This window comes from Cydia splendana, chromosome 16 (assembly GCF_910591565.1).
Source record: "Cydia splendana chromosome 16, ilCydSple1.2, whole genome shotgun sequence".
Taxonomy (NCBI): domain Eukaryota; kingdom Metazoa; phylum Arthropoda; class Insecta; order Lepidoptera; family Tortricidae; genus Cydia; species Cydia splendana.
The window spans coordinates 14654115-14672326 of record NC_085975.1 but is presented as its reverse complement, the minus strand read 5'-3'; the positions used below and the strand labels follow the sequence as shown (position 1 = coordinate 14672326).

General features: G+C 37.6%; 1 protein-coding gene across 10 annotated transcripts in view; it reads left to right on the top strand.

Moving 5' to 3' along the window:
- Positions 1-18212, top strand: part of LOC134798418 (transient receptor potential cation channel trpm) — a 407980-nt gene that overhangs the window by 378549 nt on the left and 11219 nt on the right. For 3 of the 10 annotated variants that reach the window (XM_063770840.1, XM_063770842.1, XM_063770844.1), the window contains exons 15-21: positions 6473-6684; positions 7918-8070; positions 13314-13511; positions 15463-15620; positions 15986-16176; positions 16831-16976; positions 17773-17994. In XM_063770840.1, the coding sequence (XP_063626910.1) occupies positions 6473-6684; positions 7918-8070; positions 13314-13511; positions 15463-15620; positions 15986-16176; positions 16831-16976; positions 17773-17994 (1280 nt within the window). Of the gene's footprint in view, positions 1-6472; positions 6685-7917; positions 8071-9632; positions 9708-13313; positions 13512-15462; positions 15621-15985; positions 16177-16830; positions 16977-17278; positions 17498-17772; positions 17995-18212 lie in introns of all 10 variants that reach the window. The other 7 variants (XM_063770843.1, XM_063770841.1, XM_063770846.1 and 4 more) reach the window with 4 other exon arrangements.

Here is an 18212-nt window from a genome sequence, read left to right as displayed (position 1 = left end):
AGCTGCGCTTGCTACGCGCGGACTTCGGATCTGTGCGCGACGAAGTTGTGGGCCTGCGCCAAGAGGTGGCGCGCTTCAACGATCTCCTCGGTGGTCTCACTGGCCGACTAGATGTCCTGGAGGAGAAGGTCAGGCGCTTGGAGGAGCGGCCTGTGGACTCCGCCAGCGGCGAGCTGGATGGCAGATTGCAGCCAGGAGCAGCGGAAGAGCTGCAGCAGACGGTGGCACGCCTTCAGCTAGAGTTGAATGACCGCGACCAGGACGCGTTGCTCTCTGACCTTGACATTGGCCACGTTCCTGAGGCGAAGGGAGAAAACGTTGTCCACACGGTCACCGTCCTCGCGGCCAGGTTGGGTGTCGCCTTGGAGCAGCGCGACGTGGTGTTCGCCGAGCGAGTCGGGGCGGTGGGCCGGACCGGGGAAGGGGCCGACAGTGAGGCCGGAGGCCGGCCGCGTCGCGTCGTCGTTAGGCTGGCGCGGCGGCAGCTGCGGGACGAACTGCTGCAGGCCGCCCGCGTTCGGCGAAATTTCACCTTCTATGTTGACAACCTGCCAGGCCCCCCGCGTCGCGTTTTCGTCAACGAGCGCCTCACACGCACGAATCGCCTCTTGTTCCACAAAGTTCGAGAGCTGTGCAGGGAACATCAGTGGAGGTTCTCGTGGACAAGGCGAGGCCGAATCTATGCCCTACAAGGCGAGGGAAAGCCAGCTTTCTCCATTCGCTCTGACGCAGACCTGCATCGTGTTTTTGGAGTCAGCACCGTCTGAGGTCTGGGCGGGCGTATGTAGCATATATTGTTTTGTCATTGCACTATGGGACGGCAATGTCTGTTTGTTTATTTCACTAATTTTTAGCATTTATATAATTATAAAGTTGTTTATAATCTGCAGGCTCTGGTATCTATGCGACACTGGTTCTGTTACTGTTATACATTTTGTTAAAGTTACGTCATCTGTCTGGTGGTCTGTCTGGTCTGAGGTATATCTATATAACTATAATAGTAAATAAAACACTTAAAATAGGTTTGTACAATGCAGGTTCTCTTGGCACAAATCATGACAATTTCATAGCGGCTGCTACTCGGCAGGATGTTGATGTGTTGGCGATCAACGAATCATGGTTAAGGGCGGGTGAAGAAGGGCGGGCGCCGACACTTTCTGGATATAGTTTCCGGCATATTCCTAGACCGCAGGGCGACCGGTCGCGCGGTGGAGGCGTAGGCTTTTATATTAAGCGTAATCTCAAAGCTCGGACCTGGCCTCATCCCGTTGACCCGTTGCATAAGCTGGTGGAGCAGATGTGGATCACATTTACTCTCAACGGAAAGAAGCTGGTAATCGGAACGGCATACCGACCACCTTGGATGGATCTGCAATTATTTTTTGATGCCTTAACTGACTCAGTTAGTGCAATACGTGGCTACGATAATCTAATTATACTTGGTGACTTCAATGTTAACTTATTGAATGGCACCGACACAAAAACCATTCAGTTCAATAACTTCATAACAAGTACTGGATTAACTCAATTGGTGTCACAGCCTACGCATTTCACTGACACCAGCCAGACGCTGATCGACGTTGTCTGCTCTGACTTGCGGGCTGCTAGCACTCACATGGATCATGTGGGTTCACTGTATGGTCATTGTCTTGTTGTCTGTAATTTTAATATTAAGCGCGAGAAACTAAAACCTTACCACATTACCTACAGGCCTTTTAAAATATCTGCGACAAAGATTTAGATGTGGACTTGCAGTGCGTGAGATGGGACTTAATATCAAATCTTGAAAATGTAAATGACATGATTAATGTTTTTAATCAACAAGTACTTAGTCTATTTAATGTACATGCCCCTGTAAAGACGTCCCTAGTTACAACACAATCCTACCCCTGGATTACTGACACCATCAAACATATGATGAGGCTGCGTGACAGTGCTGCGGCAGACTTCCACAAAAACCAGAGTGATGTTAAAAAGAAATACTACAAAGATCTTAAATCTGTTGTAAATAAAGCTTTATATTTTGAAAAAGTTGCATATTTCAAACAAAATATAAATAATAAAATAAAAGAACCTAAAACTTTATGGAAAAACTTAAAATCAGCAGTCTTGCCTAAAAAGGATAAAGAATTACCTACTTTTTTCAATAACCCCGATATCTTAAATATACATTTTCTAGAGCTGCCGGGAACTACAGGTGTCACTATATCACAGCTAACTTATTTTGAGTTCCATAAGCACAGTGACTCTGTTTTCCACTTAGACACTATTAATTCTAGCCAGATTATCAAAATAATTAAATGTCTAAAATCTAACGCCGAGGGTTTTGATGGGATAAATTTGAATATGCTTATCTTAACTTTCCCATACACAATTGACATCATTACAAGCCTAATTAATACCTCTATTGTTACATCCACCTTTCCAGATATCTGGAAGTTAGCATTAGTAAACCCCTTGCCTAAAGTATCAAACCCAACCATGCCTAAAGACCTTAGGCCCATAAGCATACTACCCTGCCTATCTAAAATATTGGAAAAGTTGTCTGCTCACAGTTAACCACCTACCTAGAAAAAAACAATATTTTGCCAGATGTCCAATCAGGTTTCCGCAAAGGACGTAGTACAATGACTGCTCTATTGGATGTCACTGATAACATTTTGGATGCTCAAGACAAGGGAATGTGCACACTTTTAGTACTCCTCGACTTTTCGAGGGCATTCGATTGTTTGAATATTAACCTGCTATTATCGAAGTTGAGCTACTATGGTTTTGACCATAAAACTGTAATGTGGTTTGCAAGCTATCTGTCTAACCGATCGCAAATTGTAAAAGTGCATCTCAGTGATGGTTCTTCACTTTTTTCTGAGAAAGCCGAGCTAACTAGAGGAGTTCCGCAAGGATCCGTGATTGGCCCGCTCCTGTTTATATTATATTCTGCAGATATTACATCTCACATCACGCATTGCAAATACCACATCTACGCAGACGACATACAAGTATATACAGGGTGAAATTTAAATCACTGGCCATATTCATTCCAGGCACTAGGTTACACTTAAGGAATCTATTTAGCGAAAAAAAAGAGTACATTTTTTTTTAATTTTCATTTTTTAATTTTTAAATACTTTCCACGAGTCGTGGTCACCCTATTACCACAAATGTAAACAAACCTAATAGTAGGTTTTAACAACAACATCAGCAAAACCCTTATCTGACCTTCACTAAACCTTATAATCGTTGCAATAGGGTCCACCTAGTTAGTGTTGGCGATGGTAGGCAGGTTTATCAATTTCGAGGGTAGTCTAAACCATTCCGCGCTAGCGGTAAACATAACGGTTAGCATAAATGATTAGTCACTCGTCACTCGCCAACCTTAAAATAATAATCGCGCGCGTACTAAGGTTTAAAAAAATGTTTTCGAACCGGGAATATTAGGAAATGGTACGGTGTTATTTATTAAGTGGTGAGTGTTTACGTGGTGCACAAAGATTATACGAAATGGAATCAGTTCCACGCCTTCGCAGACAAGGATTGAATCCAAGAGTACCATCTCGTGGGACTTTCGTTAATTGCGTCGATTTTTAATCAAATGTACGTAAGTCGATTCAATTTTTTTAATACGCCTGAATGCAAAGATTCCTGGCCTAGGTTTTACTCATTGTTTTTAAGCCACGGACGTTTTGTTAGTAATCATTAGTCAGAAATAATATTTTAGATTAAAAATGGGTTGCCTTTGTTTGCATTTTGACGGCTCTAAGCCCGTTAAAGTATGAAGGAAAAATTAGCAACTTATGTAGGTAGGCGTCTTATCTCGCTGCAATAGGGTTCATAATTGGTGACGCTATTGCAAACAGCGGGAGGGGCGGGGTGTCAATGACCTTAACTGATAAGAGAGAAGCGGGTGTAGTGGGTAGTTGTCGGTTCACCATAACGTACGAGGTTTTTAGGACAACTTGATGATGAGTTATTTCGAAAAAAATGTACTGAGCGGTATTAAAAGAAAAAACACGTGTTTAATATTTTTTCGAGTTCTTTCGGGTGTTTCAATTTGGCCAGTGAATTAAATTTCACCCTGTATATCATGTAAGCCCGCCGATATCAACAGTACCATAGGGAAACTAAATGAAGATCTCACCAGAATTGCTGGATGGGCTACACAAAACTGCCTACTACTTAACCCTAGCAAAACAAAATACCTTGTGTTTGGCAGCAAGCAGCAACTGGCCGGTGCCAGCATTTCAGTGGATGTTCTGCTAATGAACAAACCAGTTGAGATGGTGTATGAGGCGCGTAACTTAGGTCTCATAATGGACTGCGGACTACGATATGAGAAACATACCGCTGAGGCCATTAGGAGTTGCTTTTATAAACTTAAGGTACTATATAAAATTCGGCCATATTTAAGTGAAAACCTGCGCATTCAATTAAATTGAATCACTCGTCCTATCAAAGCTGAACTACGTGGATATTGTGTTTGGGCCAAGACTTCTTGCAAAAACCAAACGACTCATACAGCGTGTTCAAAATGCCTGTGCTCGCTTCTGTTTCGATATTCCGTTGAGAGCTCACGTGACCCCATATCTGAATAGCCATAGCATCCTCAAAATGCAACACCGCCGTAAACTACACTTGGCTTGTTTGCTCTTTGGCGTACTGAACTATAAAACTCCTTCATATCTCTTCAACAAGCTATCTTGCATCAAGCTCCGCGAACGCCGTGATTGTGGAATTCATCTGTTGACGCCGCGTCATGCCTCAGCCGCTTTCCGAGGAAGCTTTAAATATTCTGCGTCCCGCTGTTGGAACAACATTCCGCCCCCAGTGAGAAACCTGCAAAGTATATATAGTTTTAAAACAAAGCTCAAACAGTATATGCTCAATCACCAGCTTAACCAGGAAACCTGCAGATTAGAAACCAGCTGCCTGTAGTCAAGACTCTTGCTATTGTTGTATTATATTGTAAATTTTGTTACTTACCACAATGTTCTTGTTCCTTCCGCATAGGAGTCGACACCATTTCCGACACGCCATCCTTTTTATCTGTGTCATTTCATTATGTTTCTATTTGTTTAACTTTGGTGTTGTTTTTGTTTATGTATTTTAGCCAACTTTGTAACATTGTTTTCATGACTAAAAAGTTAAAACTGATTGAGATTTTACATAATATTATATTAGATTCACTCACTTCATTGTTTGTCAAATCTGTCATCGAATTTAATTTCGTGTAGCTACCGCTGGCGCTAGTTATGCGCGCCTAATGCCGCGCCACGATGTGACCCGACCGGATGGTACAAGTTCGATCGGTTAATCCGTGTACTTAATTCATCTCTTTTTTGTATTAGCTGTGTAAAATGTGTGTAATCAATTTTTCGGTTTATTTTATGTTTCTTTACTTATTTTTTTGTCTGTTACCTTCCGTGATTATTTCTCACTTGATGGTCTAATCGGAAGATCAGCGCTGGAAGTCGCCAGCAACATGCTGAGATGGGACCATTTCGTGACACTTTATTTTTCACTATGTTTTTTCAATGTATGTCTGTTGTCTGTATGTTTACGAATAAAAAACTATTCTATTCTATTCTATTCTATTCTATTCTATTCTATTCACAAGACATAGTTAAGTACTTAAAATATTATTTTACCCTTAGTCAAAGGCAGCTCTATTAAGTAAGTTAAGGATTCATTAAGACGTTCCACCACAGCGGGTACGCGCAAAAACAATTTGTAAAAGACGATATTCCAATTTGGGAATTTCGAGGTAACGCCCTACAAAAACTAGCCTCTTACAACAGCCCTTAATTAAGGCGAGCTCAAATCGGCCCCTCAGAACAAAAGAGTGAAATATCTGAGAAACTTTGAGCGCGATTCGGGTGGCAGGCCAAGTTTTAATTAAATAAAAAAGCTATTAAGAGTACTGAATAGGTAATAAATAGTACATAGCTTAGTTTCTAAAAACTACAGAATAATCACTATCTGCTAAATTCGTTTTTATTTATGAGCTCTTTCATGTATGCAAGGATTTTTAAGCGAGACGTAGACTAGCAACAACTTGCATGCAATTTACGTTACATTGCCGACTACTAAGGTAAACTGCATTCAAAAGTTTGATTAGATACCGCGATGTAATGAAAATTGCATGAATGTTCTTGCTAGTCTAAACCACGTTTTCAGCTATGTTTTACGTCACCTAGCTATTTACTATTCGGCCGAGTAGTAAATGTTCGCCACTTTTCCATAACACATAGCCTATACCAACACATTACAATACATGAAAATAATAGGTATATTAAATCCAATCATTACCGGATTTTGCCAACTTTATTGACATGTTTAAGATCTTTGCTCGCTGCTTGGGAAGAGCTGCCGTCAAATGCATATAAAATATGTTCCTCTCGATGCTGTTCAAAATTGCTATTTACTGGCTAAAACAGTTTTGACAGCTTCATCTAGAACCCGTTTTTATTTCCAGCTCTAGAGTTGCTGGACTATTGCTACCGCCAAGACGATGATCAGGCCCAACAACTCCTAACCTGCGAGCTCCAGAACTGGTCTGGACAGACCTGCTTGAGCCTAGCCGTTGCTGCCAACCATCGGGCCTTATTAGCCCATCCATGCTCACAAATCATACTCGCAGACCTCTGGATGGGAGGGCTTAGAACCAGAAAGAACACCAGCCTTAAGGTACCATGACTATTTTATTTATTCCCTGTTTTAATATCTTGTTAACGCACAGATTGGCACGAGTAGATTCAGTGTTAGAGAACTCTTAACCAACCAACCGTAATGAGCAATTACGAGGTGTCACGTCTGTGTGTCAATGAGCTTTATAATACTTTTTGAAATCTGCATGCTATGCATTTGGACGTCGACCATACACATTCCTTGCAACTGTCGTGATATTTCGACTGCAAATGAAAAAGTTTATGCGATTGCGACGAGTGAAATACCTAAATTAGGCTGCGTTTCCATCAGAGATGTGCGAGGATGCATAGCAAACACATCCCTCTGTTTGTAAAGAACCAATAGAATTACTTAATTCTCATGTCCTCGCCCAGCGCAGCTCTAGTCGGAAATTTTCTATTGGTTGTTAACAAACACATCCCTCGCTACACATCCTCGCACATCTCTGGTGAAAACGCAAACTAAAAGAAAAAAAAATACATTTACTTTAGTTATGCTTCTCTCAGTGACTTTTATCTTTGTTTTTTACTACTAAATGATACAAGTTTTGGCCAGCGAGGCATAAAAATCTCTGTGAAGAAAATTGGACGTGAATTAATAATGTGGCAGAGTTCTTTCCAAAAGTAATGAGTTCAGTTAATTATATTCCACTGGGTCTAACACTAGCGTTGCCACAATCTGTTTTTATTTCTGTTTGATAGAGTCCGCAACATAAAAAAACTATGAAACAAAGAGTTCAAATAAAATTGTCTACAAACAAATTCATTACATAAAAAAACAATTATCAACCAATATTACTGGTAATTTTGTTACGCATTCTATCAAAAGTTCTATCATAATATACAATTTTTAACGTAAAATAAACTTATAAAAATATAGGTTTATCGACACATTGTTTTTCTTTTTTCAAATACATTGCTTTAATTCTTTCCCAATTTACTCTGTGACTTCGTCATGTTCACAGCGCGAGAACACTGCAGAGTTTAGTACATAAAATGTTTGTTGTTTCTGTAGTTTATTACGTGGAAACCTCATTTTTATGACGCCCTCAGCGGCTGACTATATACTCAGTGAATACCTACATAAAAGTCGCAGTCACATGTATACTTTACCATCTCAAAGTATAATCGACGTCCTTATTTAACTTAGTTAAACGTAGCATGAGGCTTATACAGTAAAGTGATATCGCTAGTACCGTGTTTCGTTTGCCACATCTTGGCTTTGTACCGTAAGGTCATTCTGAGTCTGCTGTGCCCCCTGTACATCCTCCAACTCGAGTTCAAGTCCAAGGAGGAACTGCAGCTGATGCCGCAGACTGAGGAGGAGCATCTGGAGAATGAGAGTATAGAAGACGACCGCAGTACTAAGGATCCGAACGATGCTGAGGTATTTTTTAATTTATGTTGCTTCCCATGAAGCTTGGCGCTCATTTTGTCGTGTATATACAAATTGTGTGACAAATTAACCTGGGGCCTTACCATGATGTCCTTATTGCGATTCTAGGACCTAAACTGAATTGCTAAAGGACGGAGCGATATAAGTCGCATAATTTCGTCCCTTAGCAATTCAGTTTAGGTCCTAAACAGAATCGCAATAAGGACATCATGGTAAGGCCCCTGAGGTCATTTTTTATAAAATACGGTGTCATTGCAGTGCTGTGTTGACTATATTTTTATAAAAGTAGAACCTCCTGAGTCCCAGAGGGCCTTAATAAGGCTTTAGATGTATTACGAAACTTAATTTAACTTTGATTATAATAACTAATATGTCAAGGTTCCAAATTCAAAAACGAAACTAACGATTTTGGGACTTAGGAGGATAGAATAATATTAATATAATTGGTTTAAAAAAAATACAAAAATAAGACAATCATATCGATTAACATAAAAAAATGAATCTTGTCATTATGACGGTCAGGTTATTCATACAAACTTTATACTAACGAATAATTTTGACAGTTCGGAAAAGTTATTAACTTGATCTAGCTAACTTGAATAAACCAGACCGCGTCTCTTTAATATAATTAACACTGTATTATGTATTATATAACACTTCTTATTGAAAGAGTCAGTTAAAAATATGTATCATATTTACATAGGTATATTATTTATGTGTAAATAGATTCCTATTACGCCGAAACTAACAGAACTTATATTAAGGTGAACACAGCATGCATCATTTTTATTAAATTATCAAACAAAGTTGTAAATACACGTTCTTTCCATTTCGGTGATGGGTATATATTATCTATACAATATATTTGCTTTAGGAATACAGTAATAATAATACCTAAAGTCTATGAGGTAGAATAATATATTTACGTCACTAACACATGAGTTGGAGTACCTAAACCGTCATTTGACAACTAAAACCCCTAGCAAGATAAATAAGGTGACTCAGGGATATTGTAGCCATAAAAATAACACATCTAACATCTAACCATGTTAAGTGATTATTATCTGTTAAAATATGTAGATTTTTATAAGCATAAAAATACAAAACAATTACTAGTTACCTACCAGTAAGTATCAAGAGTATCAGATATTAACCCCATAAATATAACGCAGATGGTGGGCAACAACCGAGCCGAAGTGCTGACAGTTATGTTTCAGAGGGCCTACCATGAAAATATACGTATGTGCTTGTTAAAAAATTGGTTCAATATAGGTTAGGATTAGCACATTGTTACTGGTGAATTCTCAATACAATTTGAGACTCTCCGGTGCCGATGTAATCGTCTTTCGGAAGCTGTCACTTTAAAAAAATACCTTTCAGGCACAATATAATCCTAATGCTAGAATAAATCTGGGCCACGCTTAACAATAAATATTGTTGCAGTACCAAAAAATACACCTAAAATAATGAATAAAGATTATTTTGAATGTAAAACTTGTTTGTCAAATGACGTTTTATTCATAGACTTGGTATTTGATTGACACTTACAATAGGTTGGCGTAGTGAAACGGAGAACGCTCTCTATCAAGAAGATAATACCGCCTGGGCAGCAGAGTAAAACCAAGCAGGTAGACCCGGGCTGCTCTCTCTTCACTCTTATCCCAGTCAAATAGGTTGTCGGACACTACGGGAATTTAGCCAAATTTTTAGCTGGCAACGAACTTGACTATATTTGCCAAGATGCCGCTATTTTGTTGAAGTCCATAATTATTAGTCATTGAGATCTTTCCGATTGTATATAACTATAAACATAATAATTTACAAACCCCTACGCTATATGCAAAAATATTCCATTTCATGCCAAAAGTGCCTTAAATAATTTTGGAAAAGAGCTGATTCTCTTCAAACTAATAGATCGATATCTATCAAACATAGCTAAGAACCACCGCAAGGAAACTCGCTTTCACGTTCAAAAAAATCGCATCGCAAATCCAGTGATATATGATCGATCTCAATGATACTTCGAATAAGAATGTGAATACATGTTGCATAAAACTCCTAGTTGACTGGGATATAGAGCTTCGATCTATGCGAACACAAGATTTCATGTAAGTACATAAGCCTAAAATCGGTCTTTGCGGTTGCATTAAAAATACAAGTTTAGAAGCACCCGGTATATTTCCATTTTACTACTCTCTACATTCTCTACAATCACCAAGCCGATGTCAGCAAACCGAGCTTTAATCACGGGTCAGACAAATTGCCTTCGAAACACACGATAAATTCAAATTAACTCTCGTGGTAAATGACTGACTAAATACGTGACAAGCGGAGCGTTTTGCGTAGCGAAGCGTGCAGCATTTACGCGCCATGCCATTATTGAATGAAATTATGCATGTAACATTAGGTTGAACTATCAATTTAAGCACCTAACTGTCATATACTTGGAGTGTAGGAACGCAAGACTTTGATGAACCGTAGACGAATAGCTATGTAATAAAAAGTCACAACGAAAGGTAGTCAAGGGCAATACTAAATTAAAATTACATGTGCGAAACATGTCCCTAAAATGATTACACATGTGTAAAACATGGACCATCAGTTGAATTTCTCAGTGATAGAATATACCAATAGGAGCTACCCTGCTATTTAAGCCAATTAGCGGTAACTATCTTAGATGAAAATATATGTAATGCAAACGAACCTTAAATTCTTCATCTAAAAATACTAATTATCATTTAATTTTGAGATACCCCGTTTAGCTTAGGTGGGCAGACAAACAAACGCTAAGGCTTTTATGTTAGCTACGCAAAACGCCTCTCTCGCCACACGCCGCATTTATTGCAAACCGTCTACCGTACAGATGTAGTTCATAATTGTTTTCCTTCGTATTTTCTCGGAAACGTTTGTATTTGTCATGCTACTTCAGACTGACCGAAATAGCAACATACGTTCGTACTTTTTCGTGAAAATACGTAGGAAAATAATTATCCACTACATCTGTACCCACCGTTTCCAGTAATTCCATATTTGATGTCCACTTGTGTTCGTATAGGCGTGCTCGATAAGCGTAAAAACGCTGCCACGTGTCCGTGTCCTTGTGCTCTCCTTTATAGGTCACGTTATACATTTACGGTTCACCTCTGCGTCCAAACGGCGTCTGAAATATTCGTCCTCCGAGGCATTTTATCTTTCTTTAAAACGGAAATTTGTCGCTGTCGTATAGCTCTTTGGCCACGGCTTAATATTTGACGGTTTGATGAGTTAGTTAATGGTTTAATTAAATACTGTAAAATTTTTGGGTTACTAAAACGACCATACCTATTACCTATAGTTATTATAATTAGCAAATGTAGTAACGGAATTAATGAAATTCATAATGCCGAAGTACAACTTGGACAACATTCAAAGTCTCTATAAGACGCAGTTATGCACAAGACGAAGCAAATATTATTGCTATTTCGTTCCACCGCATAGCTGCGTCTCGTACACTTGCCAAAGTTGGCTCAACATGTAAATCGAGCTTTCCGTTAGATAGTTACCGAACTATGTTAGAAATACCAAGCATTACACTTGGCGCTAAGAAATTCCATGAGTAAGCTACTTAACATACCATCCTACCTACCTACCTACAATCTACATTTATGGCACAGCTACACAATACTCATAGGTAACATAACCTTAGCTTAAATAAGGACAATTTGCTACTTGATAACTGTGAGAAAAATCACGTAGGTACCTACTTTGCGCAGGGACGTCTAAAAGGTACATGCTAGAGTCGCTAGAAACACTTGCATTTCATTTTCCTGGTGCCTGATGAATGATAATGATTTAATTTTGGTACAATAATGAAAGTAAAACGTTAAGGAAAAGAAAAATCGCATGGGTTGCAGTAGATCCAAGAAAAACTACTTTGCGCGCTCATATGACTATTGTCAGAAGTTCGATGAATAATTTTCGCCCTTGACCCATTAAGAAAAGTTAGTACCTACCCTAAAAGCTTAACTGTCGCACTAAAATGGCCTTAAAAATAAACTTTAAAACGTGCTCTTAAAACGTTAATTGTCTACAAATACATAAACACAATTTATAAATTAAACTAAAACGTTAATTGTCTACAAGTACATAAACACAATTTATAAATTAAACTCGTAACGATTCTCAACTTAAAGACACAATAAAACCTCGACGTTAATGGAATTGCCATTAAGAATTCTATACCAAAATATAATGACGAGATTATATTTATTCTACACGCCATTATATTCCTAATTTTCATAAATCTATAGACGAAAATAGCGTTAACCCTCATGTGAACATAAGTCATTTCGTTTCTTCAGAGTTCCGACGCGCAGAGGTGAACTGTAAAGTGTAAATTTTAAAGTCCAACCGTCCTTGTCTGTAGTTAGGTTGACAAAATTCGAAGCCAATTGTCATTTCTACCTCCAACTTGAACTTCTATTCAAATATTTAAATTTTCAATTTCAATTTATCGGAGCTTGCAATCATTTTGCTCATCGATCTTTGACTATGTCTTACAACACTATTGCACCTGAATTTCAGCTTTTTATGTGATCTGTATTTAAATGTTATGTGTCATGTATTAGCTTATAACGCTTACATTCTCGTATCGCATTTTCCAAAAATGTTAAATTTTTAACAATTTATTTTATTTAAAATTTTTATAAATGCTTTTTTCTTTTACAAAATTTATTCTAAATCCTGTGTCTATAGCAGTTGTGTATGCTTTATTCCAAAGTTTAATGTAATTTTAGCGTCGAAACTTCTTTTGTTTTCTTATTGCATTATCAACAAAGCGTTTGTTAAACATGACTGATCAAATTTTCACAAGATAAAGATTTCAGCTTAAGTGAACAATTCAAATGAAAGTCTGTTTTAGATTGAAGTCTAAATCAAATTAAAATGCCTTTCTTTGAGTCTGTTTGGTTGTAAAAGATGTTGAACTAGAAAACCTACTTTTATTTCTACCAAAGAACCAATTATACAGATTAGTTAAATAGTTCGGAAAGCTTTTGTTCACGTTCGCTTCTACATTCTTAGTTTTATACAGAATGCGTTTTATAAACTATATTAACTAAATCAAAACGAACCCAACTTTTGTTTTGTTATCATCTCTAAAGATTTCAATTCCTCAATTTCCCAACACTATAGACACAAGATTACAACAAAACGGATCTGACAACATACTACACATAATTTTGTCTGGACTCAAGCAGGCATTGATTGGCTCAGGAGAATGCGACACGCGCGTCGATCAGAACGGGAAAGTGGGTAAAATAGGGTGGGAGCCGTCATACCGGGAGCTGCCGGAGTATCACGCGCCGGAGGACAAGCGCATGCGGCCGCTGCGGCTCAGGAAGAAGATCTATGAGTTCTTCACGGCGCCGATCACCAAGTTTTGGGCTGATTCGGTAAGTTGAACAATTTTTATACTTAACGTAAAACACCCAACGATTTATTAATATAATATTACCTTTTAACCGACTTCAATTTCATAGAAGGAGGAGGTTCTGTATTCGGTTGTGGCAATTTTTTTTATGTAGGTACGTTCACCGATTACTCCGACACCCGTGGTTCGATTTGAGTAGGTAATTATTTTTATGACTTATATTATTTAAAACTTCAAAAATAGTATACCTCTAAGTAAAAAAATATACAGAAATGTAAAGTACTTCTTATGGGTAGATACATTGCAAAGCAAATTAGATTTTATCAGTGATAATACTAAAAAGTTTTGAGAACTACCTACTAACTTTTACATTGTTCAGAGTTTTTTAGTTGTAGCTGTGTTGTTTACGCATTGCAAAAGTTTACTTTAAACGTATTTTTCACGTATATGAAAAAAGAAAAATGCAATCAATTTACAAACAGTTTGCTAATCTAGTGAGCACAAATAATAAAAAGCATTCGCGTTGCGCTTTACTTAACTTATGTTGTGATAAAAAAGTGTGTGTGACAGGTAAAACGAAAACATGCAATAAAAGCATTGGCTTATTAATTTTTTTATTTGATCCAGTTTCTGCAGATATGAAACGTTTTAAATAAAGTAGTAGCTTATGAAAAATAGATGAACTTATTGATTAGTACGACCTCAATCGACCTATTTATATTGCAAATATTGAAATTGAAGTTTTCTTCAATTAGAAAATATAAAAGCTCGCAATAAACACTTATATAAATAAGCCACATGAAACGGCTCGATGAAATTTGCTATATGGGGGTTTTCGGGGGCGAAAAATAGATCTAGCCAGGTTTTACCTCTGGGAAAACGCGCATTTGCTGAGTTTTTATATGTTTTCCGAGCAAAGCTCAGTCTCTCAGATATTTAATTTAATTGTGATTAATTTACTGGTAGGTATCAAGTACGCAACCTTTCTTTAGCAGGAACCTTAACTCCAACAAAACAATTTAGAGTTAAAAACTAATTAACATCGAAGCATCCGATAGATCTTCGGACCCCCCTCCAGCTTTCAGTTTTATTGAAAGCCTCGCTTCATTATTATCTGTTTGTCGGGTTATTTCCGCCCACCCCCCAACCCCCAAGTTGTTTTCGACCGATCGATAATGAGAAAATGACTGATTACATTGTGTCCAAATATTGAAGTGTGATCAAAGATGTTAAATTATATCAATAGTAGGTACCTACAATATCTTAATATCGTCCTTGCGTCGTATTCCTCAATATTCAGGGTCGTGACCTCCCTTTTGCATCACTCTCTCTCTTATGATCTTTCTCCATCTGTTTCTGTCCCTGGCGGTGTGGAGAGCCATGTGAACTGTGGAGTCAAGAGCGGTGCGGATCTGGTCAGACCAACATATTGGACTGTGTCCACGTCCAGGCCTTTTCCTATCCACTTTGCCAGTCACAAAAAGCTTTTCGAGGCTGCCACCGTCACGTCAGTCTGCAGTGCGTCTTAATATAGGCACAGTAAAAAAGCTAGGCACCTACGTTTAATGACAAATAAAAATATACATGAACAAAATATTTTATTTAACTTTTTGGCCTCTTTGTACTATTATGTATGTACCTACCTACGATATCCACAAAAAGCCACTTTGATCTTGCGCCTTTAATTATTACTCCTATATACAAACCCATGATATATTATGTTACTATTGCGCTGCAAACAATAATATTTTTGAGAATACAATTTAAAAAGGTTTTCATAGTGTAGCTGTAGGAAGTTATTATTCATAAAACAGACTCAAATCGGGTCTAGCGTGAAATGTTCATAACTAGGCTTTTTTTTATTTTACACTCAGGAGTTATATTATTTCCTTTAAACAATTTTTTTCCTTACGAGATTTTGTATATATAAAACTTTACTACACTACCACTAAACATTATTTATATTGTTTCAGATCGCCTACATATTGTTCCTATTGATGTTTACATATACAGTATTAGTCAGGATGAGCCATACGCCATCTTGGCCTGAGATTTATTCTATATGTTATATAATAACGTTTTTATGTGAGAAAGTAAGAGAAATCGTTACGTCCGAACCTGTTGCTATTAGGTGGGTGTTTATATTTAGGTATATTTCATGTTACCATTTATTGTTAAAATGCATGTTGTATTATTATTCGGCTGCATAAAATATTCTATAGTCATTTCTATTAAATATGAACAGTAGTGGAACTAGAATTGTGCCCTGTGAAATTTACATGTGAGTTATTTAAAACAAAAAAATATGTTTACTTAAATAAATATATTAATGTGTTCTTAAGTAAATTAAAATATTGAAATGAAACTAAACACCTCATACTATTAAATAAATATTATTGGACAATCTTACTGAAATCAACCTAGTCAAAAGTTTAGCACTAGTAGAAAGAAAACTTCGCCACTCGAAATAAATTAATCTTTGAAATCATTCCGTAGACATAAGTTCAGCGTGTGGGCATGGAATATGTGGAACACGTACGACGCAGGCTTCATCATATTCTTCCTGGTGGGCTTGACGCTGAGGCTGCGCGTGAGCTCGATGGACGTCGGCCGCGTCATTTACTGCGTCGACATCATCTACTGGTACTTAAGGATACTGAACATATTAGGCGTAAATAAGTACTTAGGTAAGTCCTTTGTGCTATCTATTTTTCAAGTATGCTCAGAACCTCTTGTACATGTATCTATAGTAGTTTGTGTTACAAGGGATCAGAATGATATGTTTCCGTCAAGGGCGTACATTGAATCATGAGCGTTATGAGGGATTCAAGTGTTAACGCCCAAGACGAAATAATTTTGATACTGTGTGACACATACCTACTCCTTTCCACATAAACTATGAGGAAAATTAAAAAATCTTAGTTTTGACACAATTCTCAAAATATTATTCAAGCTAAAACAAGAATGCAAAAAATAACAAAAAAAAGTGCCACTTTGATCTCCCTAGCAGGCAGGAAAAGTGCCACGTTTATCCCTCCTAGCGGGGAAGAAAAAGCCCTTTTCCGAATAGGTGATGTGAAAAATATATTGTCGCTGTACATGAGTATTAATGTATGCTTGATGCACTACACAATATATTTTTAAGGGTATCGCCGTTAAAATTTGTTTAAATGCGGTTCCTTTGATTGTCCTGTTTTTCCCGTGAAATGTTTTGTGCTTACAAAGAAATCATTTCCTAATGTTCATAGTTTTGGGTAGTACAGAAAATGTACAATACCTATATGAAAATAAAAATCTAAAGTGAAACATGTTACTTCTAAAGTTATTCCTATGATTTTCAGGACCTTTAGTCACAATGATGGGTAAGATGGTGAAAAACATGATATACTTCGTGGTGCTATTATTGGTGGTGCTAATGTCGTTTGGGGTCGCGCGGCAAGCGATACTCTACCCTGATAAGGAAGCCAGTTGGTACCTCATCAGAGAAGTGAGTAAAAATGTTTTTAAACTAAATGTACACATTAGCTGGACCAAAGCGAATATCTGTGGTGGTTTAATATTGTCAAAATTTTGGAACACATAAATTGTGATTTTTGTCTTTATTAAGTAAAAAATACAACGAAGCGTTCATGTGATGATATCCAATTTAACTTTAATAGATGATCCATTAATTTGGACAACTACAATCTTATCTGGCTTCATCACTATTATTGATGTTTTCACTACATTTATCAACATTGTTGAACTCCATACTAACAAGCAACATTACCCAACCACTAACATTTTCAGGTATTCTTTCAACCCTACTTCATGCTTTACGGTGAAGTATTCGCCGAACAAATGGCACCGCCTTGCGGCGGGTTAAACCAGCCGGAGTGCCGGGTGGGCCACTGGGTGCCTCCAGTTGTCATGAGCGTGTACCTCCTCATCGCGAACATTTTACTCGTTAACCTACTCATAGCGGTGTTCAATAATATATTTATTGAAGTCAACGGTGTGTCGCACCAGGTTTGCGGCCAGTTTATCGTAGATGTTGATGTTATTGATGTTCGTTTAGCCTGTTGCGAGATTTGATTTACGCGGTTGGCAGGCTAATTAGAATCATCCATTGTTGTTAGTGTTTTAGTTTTGTTTAGTTTCTCGATAAATTTATTTTGATCGAGCCAATTTAGTTAAATTATCTGAACCCTATAATGTATAATCTATACGTAGATAATTATTTTATAAAACTTAATTTAAGTTTTATTAATCCCCTCCACTTTTTTATTTTCAATTCTTTTTAGATATTCTTCCAACCATACTTCATGTTATATGGCGAGGTGTTTGCCCCGGAGATCGATCCCCCATGCGGCTTGGGCGTCGACATGGCCAAGTGCGTGACGGGCCGCTGGATCACACCCATCGTGATGACGATTTACCTTCTCGTCGCAAATATTTTGCTCATCAACCTCCTTATTGCCGTCTTTAACAATATATTTAACGAAGTCAATGAAGTCTCGCATCAGGTTTTGTTTTTATTTTGCTTTATTATTTTTAGTTTTACTGTTTAGTGAATACTAATATGTCTATGTTTGTAGCACATATTACAACTAGTAAAGTCGATTGTAATTCCAAACAGATAAGTAAAGCTTTTGTTTAACAGCAAAATTTTATTATTTAACACTGAACTAACGCAGAATTATTGTCTTATATTGCAAATTAAGTAGTGCTGCATGCATTTTCG